General features: G+C 35.1%; 1 protein-coding gene across 2 annotated transcripts in view; it reads left to right on the forward strand.

Moving 5' to 3' along the window:
- The window catches only part of side-II (sidestep II), a 262,223-nt gene that overhangs the window by 30,634 nt on the left and 209,345 nt on the right, over nt 1-22,244 (forward strand). For both annotated transcript variants that reach the window (XM_070106852.1, XM_070106853.1), the window contains exon 2: nt 4,989-5,460. In XM_070106852.1, coding sequence (XP_069962953.1) covers nt 5,277-5,460 — 184 coding nt within the window. In that variant the 5' untranslated portion in view covers nt 4,989-5,276. The remainder of the gene's footprint in view (nt 1-4,988; nt 5,461-22,244) is intronic.

Here is a 22,244-nt window from a genome sequence, read left to right on the forward strand (position 1 = left end):
AAAGCATAAAAATCCTGAGATGTTTCAGAGCAAAGTGCGACAGAATAAAAAATCTACTTCGAAAAAAATGGAAGACGAAAAAAAACATGGAACGCTTGGTAAAGTTGAAGCTTGAAAGTATAATAATAATAATGGGACCATAATGATTTTAACACTTTCAATTAAGTTTATTATATTTTTTAAAATTAATTAATATATCGTACCACATGATGGTAAAATAAATATATTTGGTATGAACTGTATTAATTTAAACTCCGGGCATAACAAACTCTTGCTTTTGAACCAGCAGCGTATTTGTTTTCTGAGGTGGCAAGATTGTATGGGTGTAAGGTTTCAGTATCAGTAATGGTTGCCAATTAGATCGAAGTGCTGCCTTATTATCTTCAATATAGTAAGAGCCTTTTTGACTTTGAATGTGTTTAGTGATATTCTGAATGTTCGCAAAATACTTCAAATCATACGGGTGTATATAGTTGGAATGGAGTAGAATTTATAACCTGTCGAAGATTGTTAAATCGGCAGAAATTTCAAACGTTGGGGAATATATTCAGGTATAAGTATTTTGTGATGATAGCGAGAAGATCCTGATATCAGAGTATCTATAGCAGTGGTCTGCATTTCATAGCACAATTGTGCAAGCTAACTTCACACGTACGCTTACACTCTATCTTTCAGTCATTGAAACAACAATGCATCAATATGAATGCTTTATGATGTTATGAATTACATTTTGTGTTTTACGTTATCTAAAGAAAATAAAATGAAAGGTTTAGGGTCCAATACATTTATTTTAGTCGTACAATGTATAAAATTAATTAGGAAGCACGAATGTGAACAGAGTTCTCAGTGGGTGTCTTTCATTTCGTGCTCGCATACACAGTCGCAGTTCCTCTCATGCCGACCACTGCTCACGGCAGACAGTGAGAGTGAGCTCCGAAGAGGTAGCGCTTGCTCTTGCTCAACTCAAAAATTTGAGATAGTTTTTCCTCCGAACTTTGAACCATAGACAATACATATGTATGTATTGTATATGTTCCGCGCAATGCCAGTATTGCCTAAGCAGCGAATTTTACGAAGTCAAAAGTTGGACTGTCCGCGACTGTTTTTACGATATTTACGGAAGTTCCTTAGTTGAAGCTCATTAGAATTACTTTGAAAATATTAAATGATTAAATGATTTGCAAATATCATTTTGAGTTTTTGGGCAAAATCAAGGATACTTGGAAGCATAAAATCTGAGTTGCACGAGAAAAAAGTTAATTTTCTTTCATCATAAACTCTGGATTCTTTCTATTTACTATCTTTCCAAGGCTTAAGGGTTCGAAAATAATCGGTATAAAAATTAGATAATGGACGTGGCACCGCCCACTTATAGCTAGAATCCCTTATCTCGGGAACTATTTGACCAATTTTCACCAAATTTGGTGCAAAACGTCATCCCGATATTCTTAAAATAAATTGAGAAAATCGAAATCGGTATACCCTAACACCTACTTCCCATATATCACAATTTAAAATTGCATCTGATTCTTTCACTTTACGGTATTTAAATTGAGATGCCATCTCAAGTCTAAAAATTATCGAAATCGAACTATAATTTTTTAAGAGCCCAGTGAGATATAATATTGAAATTCGGAGTGAATCATTTTCCAGTAATAATGTGAATTTGCATCAAAACTGGGTAAAATTTAGTCAATACTTTCTCTTGCCCCATATAGATAGAGAGCTGAAAATGTGTGAAATCCCGTTTGCCTTAATGATTTTCGTTATGTTGCCATTGTGTCAGTTATCTTTATAAAATTGTGTGGGAATTTGCTCTCGAGGATACTTGAATAATGCCAAAAGTTAATGCAATCACCTTCCTTTATTACGATTTTTAGGTGATATTTTAATAAAATGAAGTGAACAAGTTTTCTTACAAATTATGGAGTTTAGTCCTGAATATGAATGAAATTGTTCTAGAACTTAGTCTTAACTTCATATCCTTAATACAATGATTTGCGATCCTCTGGTTGACTTTTTTCACATATACCCAATATTTAGCATTTTTTGTTGAGTTTATTTCACATACACATGCACATATGTATAATAATAATGTATATCTTATTTGAGTTGTTTTGTTTGATTTATACAATATATAAATATCTCAGACACGAAGCATTACTGAAACTTAGTGAGCTTATGACCTAAGCTAATACGATACCCAATATGATTGTTATCCGTTTACGGTTTCGCAGAATAATAAATATTGAATTTTTACAAAACATATCTTAATATAAATGTTTGCCAACACCTGATAATACGCTCACGGCTTTGACCTTTGAAAATTGCGAGAGTAAAAAATGTTGGTTAACGCCAAACTTAGCCCTACAGTACTTTTTCAAATTGTCGTTGACAGTTAAAGCAGTCTTGTATCATTTGATTAGATATTCCTTATACTGCTGGTCAACACATGGGACCTCAGTGCACATTGGTGTAAAGAGATATCTATATAGTCGTGAGTATACGTGCAAGAAGTTTATTGTGAAATCTCACTCAGGAAATAGGTATTTCCTGGAAGAGTACAAGTAAATCGTATAATTCAAGGCATTCACTGTCTATCTATTTAATCACGAACCATTAAGGTGAGTTGCAATAGCTTGCGTTGACAGTTGAGATTCGCTTAAAAGCAAATGAAGTTTTTCGCACTCACACACTTACATACATACTTGTACAAACATATATGTTGCTTCCACAACTTCCTTGGGATTAGTTTTACTTAAAGGGGAAAAATATAACTTAAACTTTCCTTTTTCATCAGTCGAGTAGACTGACTTGCTTAACCGCCACCCACTTTGCTTTCTACTGTTGCGCCTCACGTCTTTTTTCGCTAACTTCTATTCTATTTATGCGCTGAATATTTTTTGTTGTAAACTTACTTTTCTTTTCAATCGCTTGTTTGCCGCTGTTTGAACGCTTATCAGCTCAGCTAAGACTTTGTTGGATTTTCTTCTTTTCTACGTAATGAGTGGGAGTATGTGTGTGTTCTAGTAGTTACATAGCGGCTATTCCCACCACAATTATGGCATCATTATTATGGGCTGACAAAGAAAAAAGTGTGGATATAGATGAAATGAAAAAAGGCATAGAAGTTTAACGCTATACTTTCAATTCTCTGGCGTTTTTTTCATTTTGTGCAAGCAAAATTAAATTTTTCCTACATCGTTACAAGGGAACCTTTGAACTGCGTTAACATAATTTCAATAAGACTTTTTTGTCGGAATTTTCATGCTTTATTTTCGCCATAGCATTTTCTGGGTCATCTTCTTTTGTGTTTATTTTTCGTTACTTTGTTAAACGTTTGCTTTGCAGAAATTTTGGGATAAAGCTCTTTTTCAGCGAAATACTTTTCATAAATTATTTATGAACACTGATAAGTTGCGCTGTGTAAAGAGGCTTATAACTACATATGTATAGTATAGTATAGGAAATATCCCTTTGTATATATATATGTATATACATATATGCATAGATTAATTTTCTAATATATGTTTTATTAAAATGTGTAATAATGTGTTAAGGGATAGTTTGAAAGTATTCCCGAAATAATATTAAATGGACTAATATTGGTTTTTATTCGAGAACCCAAACTGTATACTGAAATATCAATTTTAAATCTAATAATTATGCACTGAACGAAATTTGTAACAGCCAAAAGAAAACATCGGAGACCGTATAAAATATATATTTCTATAATTAGCATGACGAGCTTAGATGACCGTCTCTTTGTATATACGCGAACTAGTCTCTCAGTTTTTGAAATATCGTTCTGAAATTTCGCTCACGTTCTTTTCTCCCCTGAAAGCTGCTCCTTTTCCGGAACCAGCGTTATCGGACTGCTATAGCAGTTAGCTGTCATACAAACTGAACGATCGGAATTAAGTGCTTTCACCGAAAACTTTCTCATTTCATGAGATATCTTCACGAAATTTTGCATGGATTATTGTCTAAGACAATTGTGCAATCTCCGATGAAAATGTTCAGATCGGATCGCTTTATTATATAGTTGCCATACAAACTGAACGATCGAAATCAAGTGTATGAAAAACCTTTTCATTAAAGAGATATCTTTACGAAATTTGGCGCTCGTCGGACACACCGAGTTTACTGAGCTTACTCAAATAACATAACATTAACATCTTTTGACTTTGGTATGGTTTTAGTTCCCACCAATTTTATTTTACGATGATTTAGACTAACTTTATGCTTTTTAACAACCTCTTTTGGATTTGACAAACATTTATAGTGTTAATATGGCGTGTGCAGAGATTAGGAAAGCACTTACGAATGAGCGCTTTCCCCGGCGCCGTACTCGGACAACGATGACTAATACACTTTTACTGAGAGGCTCTGTTATACTTTTTTATCTCTTCAAAATACTTAATGAGACTAATTCCTTCTTTTTTGCATTTTTCAAATATAGTGCAGTCAGGGGTGGAAACAGGATTTCGTAAAGGTGGAGCGGGCCTGACATATTGATGAAAATACGGACTAATACTATACTGTTTCTGACATATAGGAACATTTGCTTCTCTCGGGATGAATAATAGGGGAAACTATTTTGAATAAAGTAAATGAAAGAGATTTTACGTGCACGACACTTCTATAGGTACTGTAGTAAAGGCTTCCTTTCCCGTATCTCTAAAAGAAAATATCTTTATTGCATGCTCTTTGAAGTCTGTGCCGCTTGGATTCATTCAGAAATACGTTGTTAGTATATGACGCATTATTCCATACCTCCATTATCATTAAAAAAAATTTTCGTAAATCACCTTTCACACATTCTTTTCTCATATGAATATATTCTGTCGGCAAAGGCTTTATCGTTTAATTGAGAGGAAGTCTATATAATTACTTTACTGGCAACTAAAAATACTTTGCATTATATTTATATCTAAAATTAATTCAACTAAACGAACAAACTTTCGTTGTTTTTTCTTTTTTTACAGAGCTTAGGTACCAGCTTTGATCGTGGAAATAACAAAGAAATTCAAAAGATTTGCAACAAAACTACTAAATGCCATAAGAAATAATTATCGTGAAGAGTGAAAACAAAACTACCCTTACGTCTCGATAAAGTTGAGTAAGTCTACGCTAGCTCGTGGTGACTGCTACACGCTTTATCGCACTTTTTGTCACTCCATCCGAGAGACTATTGGTCTTGAGCTCATCGAGTCTGCTGTGTTGTGGCTGGATTCATTACTGTGGCCAGTGGAAAAAACTGTCATCAAAGTGTAATGATAATGTTAACAATGTGGAAAATTTTTATTGCGTTCACATTGGTGACGTTGCGCGCGACATTTGTGGCAGCACGCTTGCATTCGTCCAACAGTTTGATGTTGCATGCAGCCGGAGGTGGCGGTGGTAGCGGTGGCATTGGCGGCCTGACTGGCGGCTCGTTAACCAACAAAGATGCGCATGGTAAGTTTAAAACAATTTTCTGATTCAATTTAATGTTTTTTGCCATTCGAGAAAATGTATTGGTATTTACAGTTACATACATATATAGATATACCAGTAAGTTCACGCATATTTGAGCGCACTATTAAAAATAGCGTTTACTCCTTTCATTTCTTTTATGGCGCTCGTCATTTTTTATATTGTAAGTATTTTGTAAAGTTTTTTAGTCGTTTTTTGTTCGGCGAAAAGTTTGCCCAATGCCAGTGTGCTCAACATCCATTAGCATTAGTTAGTCGATGGCGCGTGATGCGTTGCGTTGTCAGGTGGCAAGCCGGTTACACGGTGCTACTGTAGGTCTGAATGGCCATTAATGGCTAACCGTGTACCGGCTGGTCTCCACAACCTGGTAACTGTGTGCGCACGTAAATGCGCAGGATTAAGGGAAATGGCAGATTGCGTGTGGCATTGCTGCGCACTATCATGACCGGCCAAGGTGTCATAGCGACGATAAGTACACAAATTCGTGCTGATATTAAATTTAAGTATTGCTTTGGCGGCGATTTCCACGCAAAGTGTGCGATTGAATGGGCGAAGTTGCGTGGAATATTTAATTTAAAATGAACGCAGCCGGTTCGAATTGCAACTTAACAACGTCGAAGTTTCACTTGAAGAACTTCATACAATTAGCGTATAATTTACTCGACTAATTGTTACAAATGTTCGCTTATCTTTGTGGCAAGAAATATTCGAAAATTTGGTAATATACATTATAAGTAGTTGTACTAGAAGGTATTGAAGAGGAAACTATACGACCGTTGGAACAAGCTTGAGACAAAAATATTACACAGATGGATCATATCCAAGTTTTTAATTTTTTAAGACTTTCATACTATAATTAAAAGTTTTTCAATAATAGACCAGGGTATTTAATTTTTGAAAGCAAAAAAATCATCATACGATGATACTGATTTAAAAAGAAATGAAAACATAACAAAAATGAAATCAAAAATATTTAACGGGTGATCTGCAGTCGGGAAGAGGAAGGGAAAGGCGTGGTTAAATTTTTAAGGGTTAAAAACGGTTTATCTCGATTTACGGCAAAACTACGGGTTCTATAGGAAAAATTTTATGGCAATGTTGTAAGTAATGTAAAGATCTATAGCTTTTGTATTTACACCTTCTTCACATAACCTCAAAATTAATGAGAAAAATTCAAATAACCAAGTCTTACAACATGTTCATACAAAAATAGTTCACCTAACGCTTACTTGTAACACCTAAAAATAATCGCGTTAGATATGCGGTTAAATATAATATATATAAATTATCAGTTTGATGATACGAGTTGAAATCTGAGTGACTGTTTGCCTGTCCGTCCGTTCGTTCGTCTGTGCAAGTGATAACTTCAGTAAAAATTAAGATAAATGAATGAAACTTAATACACGTGTTCCTTGGCAAAAAAATGAGGATGCGTTCGTAGATGGGCGGACTACTGTCATGCCCACAAAACGCCATCAATCGAAAACCTATAAATTGCCGTAACTAGGTCGCAAATAAGACACAAAACTGTAATTTGGTACAACGAATTGCAGTAATATGTTTAATGTATATATCTCAAATTCCATTGAAGCTATTTCACCCAAATTTGTGGAGCACAAATTATTTTAACACCTCTTACGACAGCTTAATAGAGAAAAGGTGAGATCGGATGTCAACTACCACCTATATTAAGATTTTGTTAAAAACTACTAAAACTGCGGGACATCAATAATTTCCATATAACTCAACTTTAAATTCCATCTGATTTTTTCACTTTCCAGTATACAAATCAATCACGAATATTCAAGGTTCACTACAGAAAAAGTTGTTTCGAGAAAATTGCATTTAAAGTATTAAGTTAAGTTTTAGGTACTGCTACGATACTAAAGTGGCTATGACTTATGTTGCGTCTTTTTCGTTAGTGATTTAAAAACAACAACAAAAAAAAATACGTTAACTTGAATTGCACCGAAACTATAATATCCTGCATAGGTGCATTTCTTACCGCAACTATATGTATACCTAAGTCTGAAAGCGTAACCGGACAGCGGTCTAAATTAGTTTTACATCTATATTTTAGTTTCCGTCAGAGAAGATTATATCAAAGTTATCCTCAAATAAAGCATATCTGACATAACCTCAATAGAAGAGACAAAATTTAATATATTAGGTGATGTTCAAAACGTCAATAAGAGTATTGGAATTCATTATATTAGGGACATGAGTATTGGGCCAAGGTCTAAACCAATTCCATTCATATTCAGCGCATAACTACATCATTTTTATAGAAGCTTGTCGACTGAACTTTACGAAAATATCAGATATTTAGACCTACCTAACCGGTTTAAAGACAGGTGGGAAGTCGGAAATCACTATATTGGGTACACTGGGGGCAGAAAAGGTCTGTACTGATAGCACAAACTTTTGACATTACTAATATGTAACTTATACACTGACTGCCATATTCAGCATAAGGTTTGTTAGAATAACAAAAATCTTTATATGTAGTATACATATTGCAGTTTGGGTAATTCGTGGTCTAATTTCACATTTTCTCCCTTAAACTATAGTATATCCAATATTATATGTTCAGTTCATTTTGCTAAGTTGTCCTACATATTGATCAATATATATGACAAATAAGCAGCTACTTAGTGATAAAAGGACAGGTGCAAAATTTCAGATCGATAGGTTAAAAACTGAGGGACTAGTTTGTATATATGCAAACAGACGAGCATACAGACGGAGATGGCTAATTCAACCCAGCTGATCATTTATATATATTTTATAGTTCCTCCGACATTTCGTTCTGGGTATTACAAACTTAATATCCCCTGTTCAGGGTATAAAAACATATATAGGAAAACAAATGAAATTGTTCTAATTGCCACGAGATATGCAAAATAAATTGAATATTTGGATAATGTCTTTCCTTTAAATTTATTTAAGTTGGAGGCGTAACAAAGCGCGCAGGGTAAAGTTATTAGTTCTATAAACTTTGAGTGTTCGGGTATCTGTAAATATCTCTAATGTGTAGAGATGCCGCAAAAGTGGTCTACAGTTTCGCAAAGTTTTTAATTTCACTAGATGTATATTTCTTTGGACTTTATAAGGACGCTTAACCAAAAGATATTTAATAATAAATTTAATTCATTTCTTAAGTTTTTTCTAATTATAAATGAAAATAATACAATACAATTACAAATTATATACAATTTCTATACATGAAATTCAAAGATCAATAAACTTGTATAATTTCTTACAAAATGTATTTATGTACATTTGAAATTTAAGCCAACGTGAGGTCAATGAATGTTCAGTATTTCTCTCGTCATTTAAGCAGAAATATAATTTTAAATGAAAATTTCTCTTAGAAATTATCTAAAATAATTTTTTTATGCAACAAAAACCAATGTATGTGTGTATAATATAATCTATTTTCCAAATGCAATCAAAACAAATGAATAAGTCGCTCCCTCTTATTTTGAGGATTATCCAACTTACTGTATATACAGTTATAACTATATACATGTACGCTTAAGTATCATACGAAGTAGGTAAATGTGTGCATATATATAAACATACACAAGTAGAAACGCAGGTATAAGTTCATGCATACTTACATATTTACATAACTAAGTGAAAATGTCAAGAATGAGCTTTTGTTAGGCGCCAGACAGCCTAAAGGCACACACTCACACATGCAAAGACACAGTATATATTATACTCAGTAAATACATATACGTAGATATGTGTGTGGCATGTCACATACAAATATACACTTATGTAGATACTTCTGGTTGAGAGTTGAGCGCATAGCTTTGTGGGCACTCGAGTGGCGCATTGGATTTCCGTGTTTCCTGCCTCAATGCGCTGTGCATATTTATATGTGAAAAATCTTTAAAAATATAATATATATGACTGTGTGAGCACACACACATATATGTATACTTGAGTTTGTATATATCTATGCACATAACTAAAACATAGCATAAATGCATTTAGCTATGCGCACGTTTACTTCTATGTTCTTGTTTTTCGTTTAAAGATTTTAAAGCGCTTTTGAGCGCCAGCATCCATAAAAACTTTATGCCGAAAGACATATGCCAGTGAGCGCACCTGCACGAACATAAATTTATATAAGATATATTTATATATGTATGTATTATATATCAACATAAATGTTTGCGCTTATAAGTAATGAATATTTCAACACTTGAAAAATACCAGAATTATCACACAACATGGCAGTGAACATGACTACTGCGCGCTTGTGACAGCACAGACATACTCGTATCTTGCCCTCAAACGCAACATTGCCGCCGCACGCTACGCAAGCAAATGGCAGAGGAGCTTGCAGCAATGGCTAGCGCGCGCATTTGCTTTGATTAATGCGGACAATTCCATGAGTATGTGCTCATACTTATGTGCTCGTACAAGCTCGTATGAGTGAATACGACAGCACTAAATGACACATCCGAACGTCGTGACTTGTGAGTTGCATATAAATTCAGACAAGATATTTACGGTCACATAAAAATCATGCAGTAATGTGAGGGTGGCGGCAGACGGCGAAAAAGCTAGAAGAGAAAAGGCGGTTAAAAAAGCTGTTAAGCTGCTGCAAGAATGGCTATAAACAGCAGTTAGTCTTCACTAAAATGGCTGGAATTTGAGATTTGAAGTTCTGACGGCAATTTTGGCCTCAATATGATGCGCAGTGCGGAAGGAAAGGAGGTGTGGCAGATATTAAAATTGATTTCTGAAAGATTTATTTGCCAAAGTTTAATTTTCTTATCGCATACCAACGGTTATGGTGAATTGAGTTCTTAAATGTTCATAGAACGCAATTGTTAATATAAACTGAAGTCATATTTCTTAAATTTAGTGTATCGATTCATTTAAAAAATGGTATTTGGGTATATATTGGGCCATAGTTGTCCTGATATTTGTGTTGTGTAGCTGTTTGCGTGTAGTTTGAAGCAGTTCTACATAGTTTTCTGAAGAATTTTTAAAAATATTTGCTATGAAAAAAATTCTTGCAGAGTTCTGCTGTAATTATCGACAGGTGGCTCCCTATGGAAAAGTGTTTGAAAATTCAACTATGAGTTCGCGTTGTGACAACTCCAAACTGTTTTCAGGAACAGCTGTTGATTGAATTTACCACTCGGGTTTCGTCTCTAAATAAGCACTAAAAATTCATTAAAGTGTTGCTAAGAAAATAAAAAGGCCTAAAAAGACATTTAAAGTTGGCAACTTTTAACAGAGATACCCATAGAGGGCTCGGTAGCAATGGAACTCGGATATACTGCTTTTTTCTGTTTAATCACGGCATTTCTAATAAGGAGACGTTACAAAGATTGAAGAATAATGCCGGTGAATGAATGAAAGGCTATAAGAGGTATGAAATTTGGACATAGTACTATCTTTCAGGAATAACTCTACCTGGGTGGATTGATTGAACGTCGTCGACCGTCGGTTTTTGCTGAGCCACATCCACGAGTCCCAAAAGCGGCATCCACTTTTGATTATGTGGTATCAAGTCTGGTATTTTCAGGCCGTGATTGAAGGAAGGGTAATAACTTTCATGAAATATTAAGCACAAAAACCTATTAACACAATGGCTACCGCGGTTACTTGGTTCACACAGGAAGTGCAATCGTGATATCACTTCGTATTATTCTCGACGCTGTTTCGGTGCAATCCGAATAAGTTTCAGCATTGTTTTGTCAACTTCGGCAAATTGGGATCCACAGGTCCACACCAGAGAATGAACAGTCGAAACAGCGAAGAAGGTGAAGGCAGTCTTATCCGTTCATAAAGTTATAGCTACCGTTTTTTGTACTTGACTACTTATACAATAGAAAAATGGTAACGTTCCGATTCAACGCCGATTTGCAAAAAACACGATAATATTATAGTTAGTAGTCTGCTACGGAGTCCTACTTTGCAGACATCCACAAGACATATTTTTCCGACGATTTCATCAAAGTAGAAAGAAAAAAAACATGTATGATGATATGATCGAATCATCAGTAAGAGTTATTTTAATTAAGTTCTTCATTTTACATTTCTTTAATTTCTCTCTTTAAGTATGTTTCTTTAATGCAACATACTTATAATTGTTCTCCGCAATTACACCCATTCCAAAGAAGATTTATATGTTTAAAGGTATAGAATCCAGTTTTATTTCGCGTTTGCCTAATGCACAAGCATAGTTATCGCTTTTAATTTTTTTACCGACCTTTAAAGTTCTCCTGCGTTAAGCTTTCTTTGCTTTTTTATTGCTTCATAGTGATGAAAGTGCCTGTGTGGGTAACAACAATGAATTTTACATCTTCATCTTCTACTTACTGTTTTTCCATATTTTCCCAGCATCTTCTTGAGCGATGTTCTTGGTCGCCTATTTTTTATGTATGGATGTGTGTGTGTATACACATATTGTTGTGCAAATGTTAGCACTGTGTCCCTCTTACTTTTCTTCGAGCTCTATTGTGTACCCTTTCGTATTGTTGTCGGCGGCTTGCGTTGTAATCAGGAAAACACTGTTTCACAAGTTTATAAAATTGTAAAGTTATTACAAGTTTTTGTGTGGCTGTTCCAAGAGTCCAATTTCGGTAGATCAAACCTTAGCATATTGCAATTAAGTTCTTGAACCCGAAGAAATTGTTGCTTCATTTTCGGCTAGATAATTTCAGATTTTCTTCATGCCGTCTTATTAGTGCATATGCTTTAAAATTCATAGCTACATCTCATTTTTCTTTTCTAATATTAAATGCTTTTAAATCTTTTATGATAATTCATTTGGTATTAAGGCTTGATGGCAATACTATTGTATATGATTTCCTGTTTACAAAAAGCTTCTACTAACCTTATTGTACTTTGACAGCAGTTTAGTATTTGACCTGCTGTAGCTTATCCCTCTAAAATAAAACTTGATGACTTCAGAACAGATCTGATCTCCCACCTTTAAAGACTTTAAGTTAAGACTGAGTTGCAGACTGAGAAAACATTCTCAAACTTACTCCTTGATCCAGTGCAAAGGTGCACTCAGAGTTTGTTAAGAGACAAAGGTAAGCAAAACTTCTGTTTAGTATTTTACGAGATTAAGATAATTGCTATTGAAAAAGTTGGAATTTTCTTTATACAGAAGTATTCAATGATTTCCGTAGGCTATATGCAACTGTAACAAAGACTTGAGCCATAGGCGAGGTCTGTTACTATGCTAAAATTTCTTACTTGTATATTAGTCCAACGAGATATAGGATGAAAATGTCAGACCAGTCCGTCCGATCAGTGAACCGTTTATTATTCTTTGACAATTCTTAGCTGATGAATATAATTTAAACGTCGATATCTTAAGACTCTTTAATCTACTTCAAGAATTATTTAAGTTCTCAATAAAAATCTTAAATTTGTGCTCAAATTTTGTTGTAAGGTGTTGGTATTCATATTTCTGCCTCTTTTGTGATAACTTTGTTGTTATTGTACATAAATGCTGCACTTAGTTTACAACAGAAAAATTGCTCTTCTTCTCTTTTCTTCTTCGGCGACCAGTCAAGACGCGAGTCAGCATATGATTTATGCAAAATTGCTCTTTACCATTATTTTGTTTCTCCTTCTCACATTATAAATAAAAAATACTTCCAGCCAAAGGCTTGTTCTGTAATTTGTAGCTGCTTGTAACGGGTTGTTTGGCGTTCGGCCATAAGGGCGTTTTAAATCTCGGTTCTATTGTCATACGTGCGCAAAAAAATCTCTGACCAAAGGTGCAATTCAAGAAGCAGAATTGTAAGATTTTTATATGTATATTATACATATATTTATTTTCGATTTGGTACAATTGTACCTAAGGTGAATACTGTTATTACATTACACAACATTCTTCTTTTCTTTTTATTCAATGCATATATGAAGAAAGTAACAGATAAGCCAAAATTAAAGGGAGAAGTTGGTGCTCTTTGTGAGAATTTGGTTATTTTAAGAGAATACTTCTCGCTGAAATTCCACCTGCTGATGATGTCAGTGAAAGATTTACATTATTTTTCAATAATTTTCACATAACAAATCATCTATCCATTCAGTTCTCAATGTTTTGATCAAACTGTTCGGTAAGAAAATTGTGATATATACGATTTCATAGAAAATTAACTATAACATTTTTTCTGTTAAAATATGTTATATTATTAAAGTTATCTGATTCTTTTAGTGATAAATTATTTGTACTGGCTCTTCTATCTACATATATATTGCAATTATTGAATTTGACTTTGCTGTCATAACCATATACTTCTTCAACAATTGAAGGCCGAGCCATTCAAGAGCAGTTGAGCTAATACCAATGTTCTTCGGATGTTCGAAATTAAGAACTCTGGGAACGAAATTCGCATATATAAGTGTGCCATAATGGTGTCTGTTATTTCCCAAGTTGATTGTTTTTTTTTTAAACGCTCCCCCTGAAGTTTTAGTCTTTGCCCTACAAATAGGGACGAAATGGATCTCCGTTGTTTCTTGGGTTAACTTAGCAAGCATTGGTGAAGAACTAGCTCCCATGTGAGTGTGAGATCCATCTGACATAGTGTTGAACTCAGGGGGTTCACTCAGCTACTTGCTCTGAGAAAGTTTCACCCGAGCTCTTGCTGGGCATTGTCCAGTCGGCATGCGGTAACACTAAAAGTCAGATGGTATGGAGGAAGTTGAGATAGAAACATTCAGAAAATTTCTCTTCCATTGTCCAGCTTTCGCAAGACTGGGTTTGAGACAACAGCAAATTTATGGTACCGCGTCAGAGCGCTTTGTCAATTTATCAGGTTGAATGTCATTGGCATTCTCTGAGAAAACCGAAAACAACGGCTTATACCAACGTGAGTCGATGTTAATTTGCAAACCGAGAGCATTAGATCAGTACGATTTAATTGTCATTATATTGCATTTCCTTTTTCATGTTCATGACTGTTTACTCAATTTTATTGGAAAGTAATATTTATAACGACTTCATTTCAGCTTTATAATATAATATATTCTTAAACTTTAAAACAAACTTGCGGGTAAATTTTTCCCCGAGTCGATTTCCGCCTGGTTAATAAAATTCGCATAAAAATATTTTTCTATTTGATCTGATTTCATTAACATTTCAGCTGCCTCATTAGTCCCACTACAGACATTTAAAACTGTGAGCCTTCACATAATTTAGCAGAGCTTTTAACTACCTAAGGAAATTTTGCAAATTCAATTAAGCGCAGCTACTTTCTCTTTTTCGGCACAATAAAAAAATAAAGATTATCTTCCTTAACTTCTTTTCCCTTTTTAAGGCAACAGGAAGGAAGGGTAGATACAAACATACATACACTGATACTTACTTACTTATATAGAGAATAGTTTTAAGCATGTATCATCCATTGAGTAATACTTGGGGAGACGTAAGCTCCACACACGTACTCCCCCGCTTTGTTATTTTATCTTCCATGCACGTGCTAGATATTTATAATACATACATCATGTACGAGAGCGGTTGTAATGGTGCTTAATCTAAAAACGAAAAATGATATTATTTCCTATAAGCTTGACCCAGCGTTTGTCCCAATTGTTTAACCCGTCTGAGAAAACCTTTGTTGAAAGTCTACAAAGTAGGTCTCCGTGATAGCGATAACTTCTTTACTCGCCTCAAATGTTGTTTGGAAGCAAAAAGAAATGGCACGGAGTCAAATTTAGAGAATGCAGTGGATGAGGCAACAAATGCTAATTCGATTAATTTGGTCGTGGTGACCTTGGAGCTGTGAACCGGTGCGTAGTTCAAAAAGAAGCAAAGTAGCGCTGTATTGTATGTAATCCGGCATGAAAAAATTACTCTGTAGAACTCTGTGGCTCTTCATTTTACTCTTCGAATTGCAGCTTATGAGTCCCAGCAATAGACGATGATCGCCTTTATCAGGTTAGCCTACACCTTCGACTGTTCCTTTGTCTTTTTGTACCTGTGCATTCATATTTTGTGGATGGTCACATAACAATGCCAAACTCCTTTGAAATTCAATTTAACAGTGTGAAGTAGTTCAGTGAAGGGGTCTCACGGTTGCGCTTGTTGTCCGAAATGAGCCTACGAATCACTCATCGCGCCTAGAGACTTGTTATATCCAAATTTCCAGGCACTCGGCTTTTCATTAATGCTCCAGCGATCTTGCGCACTTTCAATCGTCCCCCAGTACCAGCTCGTGAACTTTTGACACGTTATCGTATGTAACATTTAAGCGTTATTTGATTTTTATGCCTGATTTTCCTTTCAAAAAGAATAATATAGTTCCTGTTCGATATCGGTTTTTCCATTTTTTTAAAATCCACGGACTTTGTTGCGCCATCTTGCGGTGAGGCTAAATATTTATTCGATCGCCCTCGTATATGCTACATATCTACATCATACTCCACATTTTCGTCTCTTCTGATTCCTCTTTTTATGGCGTACGCTTCTGTTGACGCTTAGTTGCGGCTCTGCGTTGCTGCCACACATTGACAGCACATTGTCCTCGTACACGTTGCCACGTTTGCACATTGCCACGGCACTTTGCCATGCAACTTGCGTGCCGGTCCTTCATTTATTGCAATACGACTACGACCGATACTCCGCCGCCCGCTCACTGGCTTCCACTACTTTCAGTAGCTATGCTCTCATTGCAACAATTGCAGCTACCATTTTTGCAACGTGCATCGCAGCCGGCGGATATGCTCAGCTATCGCAACGACAATTGCATTAACACACATTTTCTGCTGCCTCTGCTTTTACCTCTGTCTCCAGCTACTAGCTCTAGCTGCTACTTATACTTTTTCTACTAGATATACTTCAACCTCAGCGCTGCGCTTCTTCCGTGTGCCCGCTGTCACCTTCTCTTAGTTGTAAGAATACTTTAGTTGGTAGTTAGCACGATAACTGGAATATTTTCTTTCATAGTCTTCGAAAAAAAAAACACGAGAGATTACATGAAAAGAGGATATCAAAAAAAAAATAATAAAAACGAGTATCTCAAGTGCGCCAACGTAGAGCTTGTGGAAATTAAGTCAAACCAAGCCGAGCACTCGTATCCTTCGTATCCTTGAATCTGTGGAAACGTACACTCGGAAGTTTGTGCATGTAATTAGTGCTTTAATTGTGACAGGCATTTTGAACAAAAAATAAAAAATAAAAAAAGTAAAATACTAGTGAAATGAAAATGATAAAGAAAACTTGGAACAAAAATAAAAGTGGAAGTTTCATTGCGACGCTACCAGAATTTAATTGTGTAATAATTGTACAAAGCAGTAGATTTTCTGCGAGGATATTTGTTAGCCGTCGTGAGTAAACCATAAAAGAGGCTTAAGATTGTTTTTCTTTAATGACGCTTGCATGCATGAGGCCCTCCACGAGAATATAGAAGCATATGTAAGCTCCGAAAGCTACGGGTATATTCGTGACTTATTTAGTTAATAATTTAAGGGAAGTGAACGAATTTCATTTTTCGCAAATAAATTCTAGGATTTAATTATTCATAGGTTATGTACTTATCCCTGCTTTAATTTTTTTTTATATTTGGAAATCATAAACTACTAGGTCATAAGCTACAAGTTCTAAACACGCAAGAAGTTAAGTCCTTCTCCAATTCAACTTTTAAATGTAGATTATGTTTGTTACTCACTTTCTTTGTCTGGTACCCTCAGTTCGTGGTGGTTTGAATACTTTCTCAACTGTTTATTTACTTACCGTACAGCTTTAAAGGACAGACACTAGATTCATATGTTTTTATTATAAAAAGTATTGCCATTGTGCTATCGACCTCTGCAACCGTTTTTGAATAGCTTAGTCCTTAATCCATCCTCTGTAGATTTATTTGTTTTCAGTCCGTATTTTAGATAAATGGGAGTGGAGGTATGTACTACGATTTTTGAACTACTGGGCACTTTTCTCATATCACCTCATCCAGTCGACTCGCTTTAAATAAGCCTAACAACACATTTCGGGTAGGTGGTCACCTCTACTTCGTTTGGAGATATGTACGACATTCAGATGACTGTGCTTCTTCTGCAACCGCTGTATAAATGTAGGTCAAAAGTATACGAGCAAAGTATGAGGTGTATCTACTACAAGATCGCAGAGCTGACAGCTTTTCGTCCACCAAATGACCCATGTCATATCTCATTCTGTAGTGACTAGTATTCAACGTAGAGAGAGATAAATTAAGTATCTGGAAAAGCTGTCAATTTATCGGCACGCTTTCTATTTGTATAGTATTAAACTTTTAATAGTATGTTGATCTAATGCAAAGTTTGGCTCGGGTCTCGTCTCTATTGGCGAAGTTCAGATATGTTTAACCAGTACCGAAAATGTTTTTAAATTTTGCCTATCCCTAGTTTGTGATAGTGTGTTCTCGCCTTATTGGAAGACAAGCCAGCAGACTGGTGGTACGATTACTGTAGAAACTAATAAGAGATAGAAACTGAAGTAACTGTAGAACATTTTTTATGCGGATGCATGGTTTTGTATAAAAAAATATTCGCAACTTGCGGTCGCATCGTTCTTGACCATGTCTCGGAAGTTTTACCTATATAAATCTTTTCGAATTCATGAACTACATCAAGACCACTGGGTGGTTCAAATATGACATGATAGTGTGATACCTTATTTTGATCCACAATGAGCCTCCTAAAGGTCTATGTGCGTCGCCATCTACCTTACCTACCTACCTACCTTGTATATTTCAATTCTGTCATCACTGAGTATAAGTTAAGTGCAATATAGATGTCAGTAAGAGATATTTCTGTTTATTCTCTCCAAAGATCGTCCATCACCATTTTTCTTATGTTCTTTGAGACCGTATCACTGTTTACGACTCTTTTAGTCATCCTATTTGATTCGACGACATTGAGGAATCTTTACAAGAATCATTGGATTATGAAGTTAAAAAGAAGTCAAATGGGAGAAAATTTAAGGTGGTAGAATAGTTGCATGCAATTAGTGTAGCATAGAGTGTGTGATATCCAAATCTGATTTTAACTTCATCTATCGGATAGCTAATTTTAAGAAATATGCGTAAGCTAACGTCATACATCGAGTCCCTGTTTGATCTCTGGATAATTGTTGCCTGGATTGATACTAAACAAAGGTTTGTAAAATATTGTACTCCGAAAAATAGAACAGAACCGGCAAGACAACTTCTTTAGTTAACTCAAGCTAGTACTTGTAAAAATGTATGTAATTGGTCAGGGTGCCCAACATTATATTTTATGTTAGTAAGTAAATGTTGAACAAGTTTAACTGATTAAATTGAACGAAAAGATAACAATTTAAATTAAATATTATAGTGTTTGAAAAGTGGTCTTATTTGTGGAACAAAAAAAAAACATTCAAGGATCATGAAACGCCATGACAATGGCCATATATGTAATATAAAGGAATTGTAAGATACACGGAATGTTCAAACTGGGTTTCTACTTTGCCTCAAAGTATGTAGGATTGATTTTATGATGAATATCCACCGGCAGTAAGGCTTTCCCTTCAAATGGTTTAACAAAATCGTTCGTAAAACATTCCTGCAGGGCTTGTTATATCACCAATATAGATCTGAAAACGAAATGCCATAGGGGTAGGTTACTTATCAAAGACCCAAAATAAAATATTATAACTAAGTAAAATTGAATTATACACTTCGATGGGAGTTATTACTGGGTATTTAAGTAAAAGGTTCACCTCCAAGGCTATGTAGCATGAAATGCAGAGTGAGAAGAGAGTTTTGCAAGTACCACTTTCCACATATAGGAGACGATATATCTTTCAGTGCGTGCTATGCCTCTTTGTCACTGAATATAACTTATAAGCGTGAAAGAAAATCTAAGCATTGGTTGAAATTTTTTGGTGATTTTAATCAATGTCCGTTCACGAAACCGACGTAAGCAGTTATAGTTGTCAGAAGAGATAGGCGAAATCCGATCCAATAATTTCACAAAATTTTTAAAATGGGAATGATCACGCTATCAAAAGTGTACCTTTTTTAAACGTCTTGTTTACGAACATATACATAACTAGTCGAGGAATATATTAGGGTAGACCGTAGATCTACTGGAAGTTAAAACTTTATTTATGGTATTTCTTACCGCCCATCCTTCGTTCCTCAAAATATTTTCTTTTACGATGTACTTATGTATTTTGTATGTGCACTAAGAATAATCGCATTTAGCTCATCAACAAAAATTCTACAGCACTTACAGTAAATATAAAATTATGAAATTTTGTATCCTTTTAGTTATAATCATCCATTGTGACCTTGTTTCTTTTTACTAAAGTCAACTGAGTTTAACTTTTAAGGAAGGCACTAAGATTTCCGAACGGATTTTAAGTGCATTGTCGATGGAAATGTCACCAACATACCAACGAAAAGTGGGGGTTAAAAATAAATGAAATTCAACTGGCATAATCAAGTGTGAAATTCCTATTGTTTTCGGACTGCGCATACCTCGAAGAGCTACTGGTCGACTTTTGTCTGCAAATATCTTGCACTTTTCACTACTTACTGCAGAAGACAGCATTCCATGACGTACTCCTCCTACCCATCTCACTTATCGTATTATATATGGGTATGTGTGTGGTATGTACATAACCGGCAGCATTTCTTTTGTGCCTTTAACAATGGACGGAAATCTACTGATAATGCATAGCATATTTAGCACAGATTCCAGCTTGCCATTCTTTGTATTGTCCACATAAATGACCCCGATTCCGCAATAAGAACGCATACAACTGCATGTGTGGGAATGCTGTACGAGTGTGTGGGTGTAGATGTATGTCAGTGTGTTTGTAACTATGTAAGGATTGTGGGAGGCGACGAGATAGCACACTGAGCGTCTACAAAGCAACTGCATTCTGCTTTAATTGTGTCACATGTGATTGTAGTTTTGTGTGTGACAACAAATAAACCAGCGAATAGATATGTGTCTGCATGTGTTTATAGTCACAACTGTTTGATGCAGTTATGTTGGTGAATATTCTCTCTATTAGCTTTGCTGCTGTGTCATGCCATCGTGTTTCTGTTTTAGTTATTTCTATGTTTTTTTGGGCTGTCCTCGTAAATATCTGTGAAGCTGCATCGAAGTATTTGTATGAAATTGTATATAAAGCAATGGCTTTTGATGTCCATTCCAATGCAATTCCAACAATTGCATTTGCCAATTGATGCAAGCAACCAGCCATTGGTAAGATGTCCATTGTGTAAGTAGCAAAGCTAGAATTGCACTTAGCTCCAAGCGCAACTCACAAGCTACAAAAAGTAAACGGTGTACAAGTGTAAATCGCCATACATATACATACAAAGATATATGGTTTATATAAGTACAAGTATGTATTGTATATGTGAAAGTGGAGATGTTGAGTAAAGTGAAAGCGGAGATGTTGCATGTGCAGCACAAATAGAACTAATGCAGGGGCACACATGTCTAGTGTAATTGAGGAACGCCATTATGGCAGAAAATGGCAAAGGACATGTGAATGTCCTTGATATGCTGGACAGAAGTACATGCATATATACATATATTTATATATACATACGAGTATGCATTTGAAATATATCGGGGTATACAGCTATGCTTCGACAAAGGTAAACCTATGATAGCGGCGAGCTGTGTTTGGGTAAAGATTGCATGTGTTAACTTTACCCAACAAACATAAAAACAAGAAAAACCGTTAACTACGGTTGGATCGACGCTAGGATACCCTTCATAGGTGTATTTCTTATAGCATAAATGATCTTGATTTTGATCGATCAATTTGTATGACAGCTATATTCAAAAGTGATCTGATATAAATTTATTCAGCAATTATAGCATTGCCTTGAATTATTATCCATGCCAAATTTCATGAAGATATATTGCCAAATAAAAAAGTTTTCCATATAAGAATTTGTTTTTCTTCGATCACTATGTATGAGCTCTGTATCCTATATAGTGGTTCAATATCGGAGGTTTCGACAAATGCGCAGTCTTTTGAAGATAAAAGAAAGCGTGCAAAATGTTAGATCGATATTTCAGAAACTGAGCACATATATACAGACATAAACACGGATGGAAAGAGGGATATGACTAAATCGACTCAGCTGACCACGCTGATTGTTTATGCAAATACTGCATAGAATCTCCGCCTTTTCCTGCTGGGTGCTTCGTGGCAAATTTAATTTACCTTGTTCAGGGAGTAATTGTGTAGCTTGTGTCAAATTAATTTTTTTTATTCGTGAGTTATGTATGTAATCTTACCAATCACATTAATCAACTGAAGTCAGAATCGCTTTTTCTAGAAAATATATCTTTTATTCTCCAATTACCTGCTTGCTATGCCTAAGCTCTGCGCTCTTGTCAAAAAATTTATACCGCAAAATAACAATTAAATTATGTAGTTGAATTAAAAAAATAAACTTTGTCAATTTCGTAATAAAGTGGTGTAACTATTGCAAATTCTTTTTCTATTGGATTATACCAGTTATTGCACTTTTGGTAAGTTGCTTGTTCGCTTCGCTACTATTTGAGGCTTGGTGAATAGAGTGTAATATTATTATAAATATATCAAAAAGGTATATTCGAATAGAGCTTTGTTAGTTTGCTATCTATTTTGCCTTTAGTTGATTATGCTATTCCATTTGATTTAAACGAGTTGTTTGTTCGATTCGCTACTTTAAATGGTGTGCAGGATCGAAGTCAATTGTTGTATCAAAACTACCACAAAGGTACGTTGAGTTCTCATAGCTTTTTTCACCCACGTTTCTCTC

This window comes from Bactrocera oleae, chromosome 3 (assembly GCF_042242935.1).
Source record: "Bactrocera oleae isolate idBacOlea1 chromosome 3, idBacOlea1, whole genome shotgun sequence".
Classification (NCBI taxonomy): domain Eukaryota; kingdom Metazoa; phylum Arthropoda; class Insecta; order Diptera; family Tephritidae; genus Bactrocera; species Bactrocera oleae.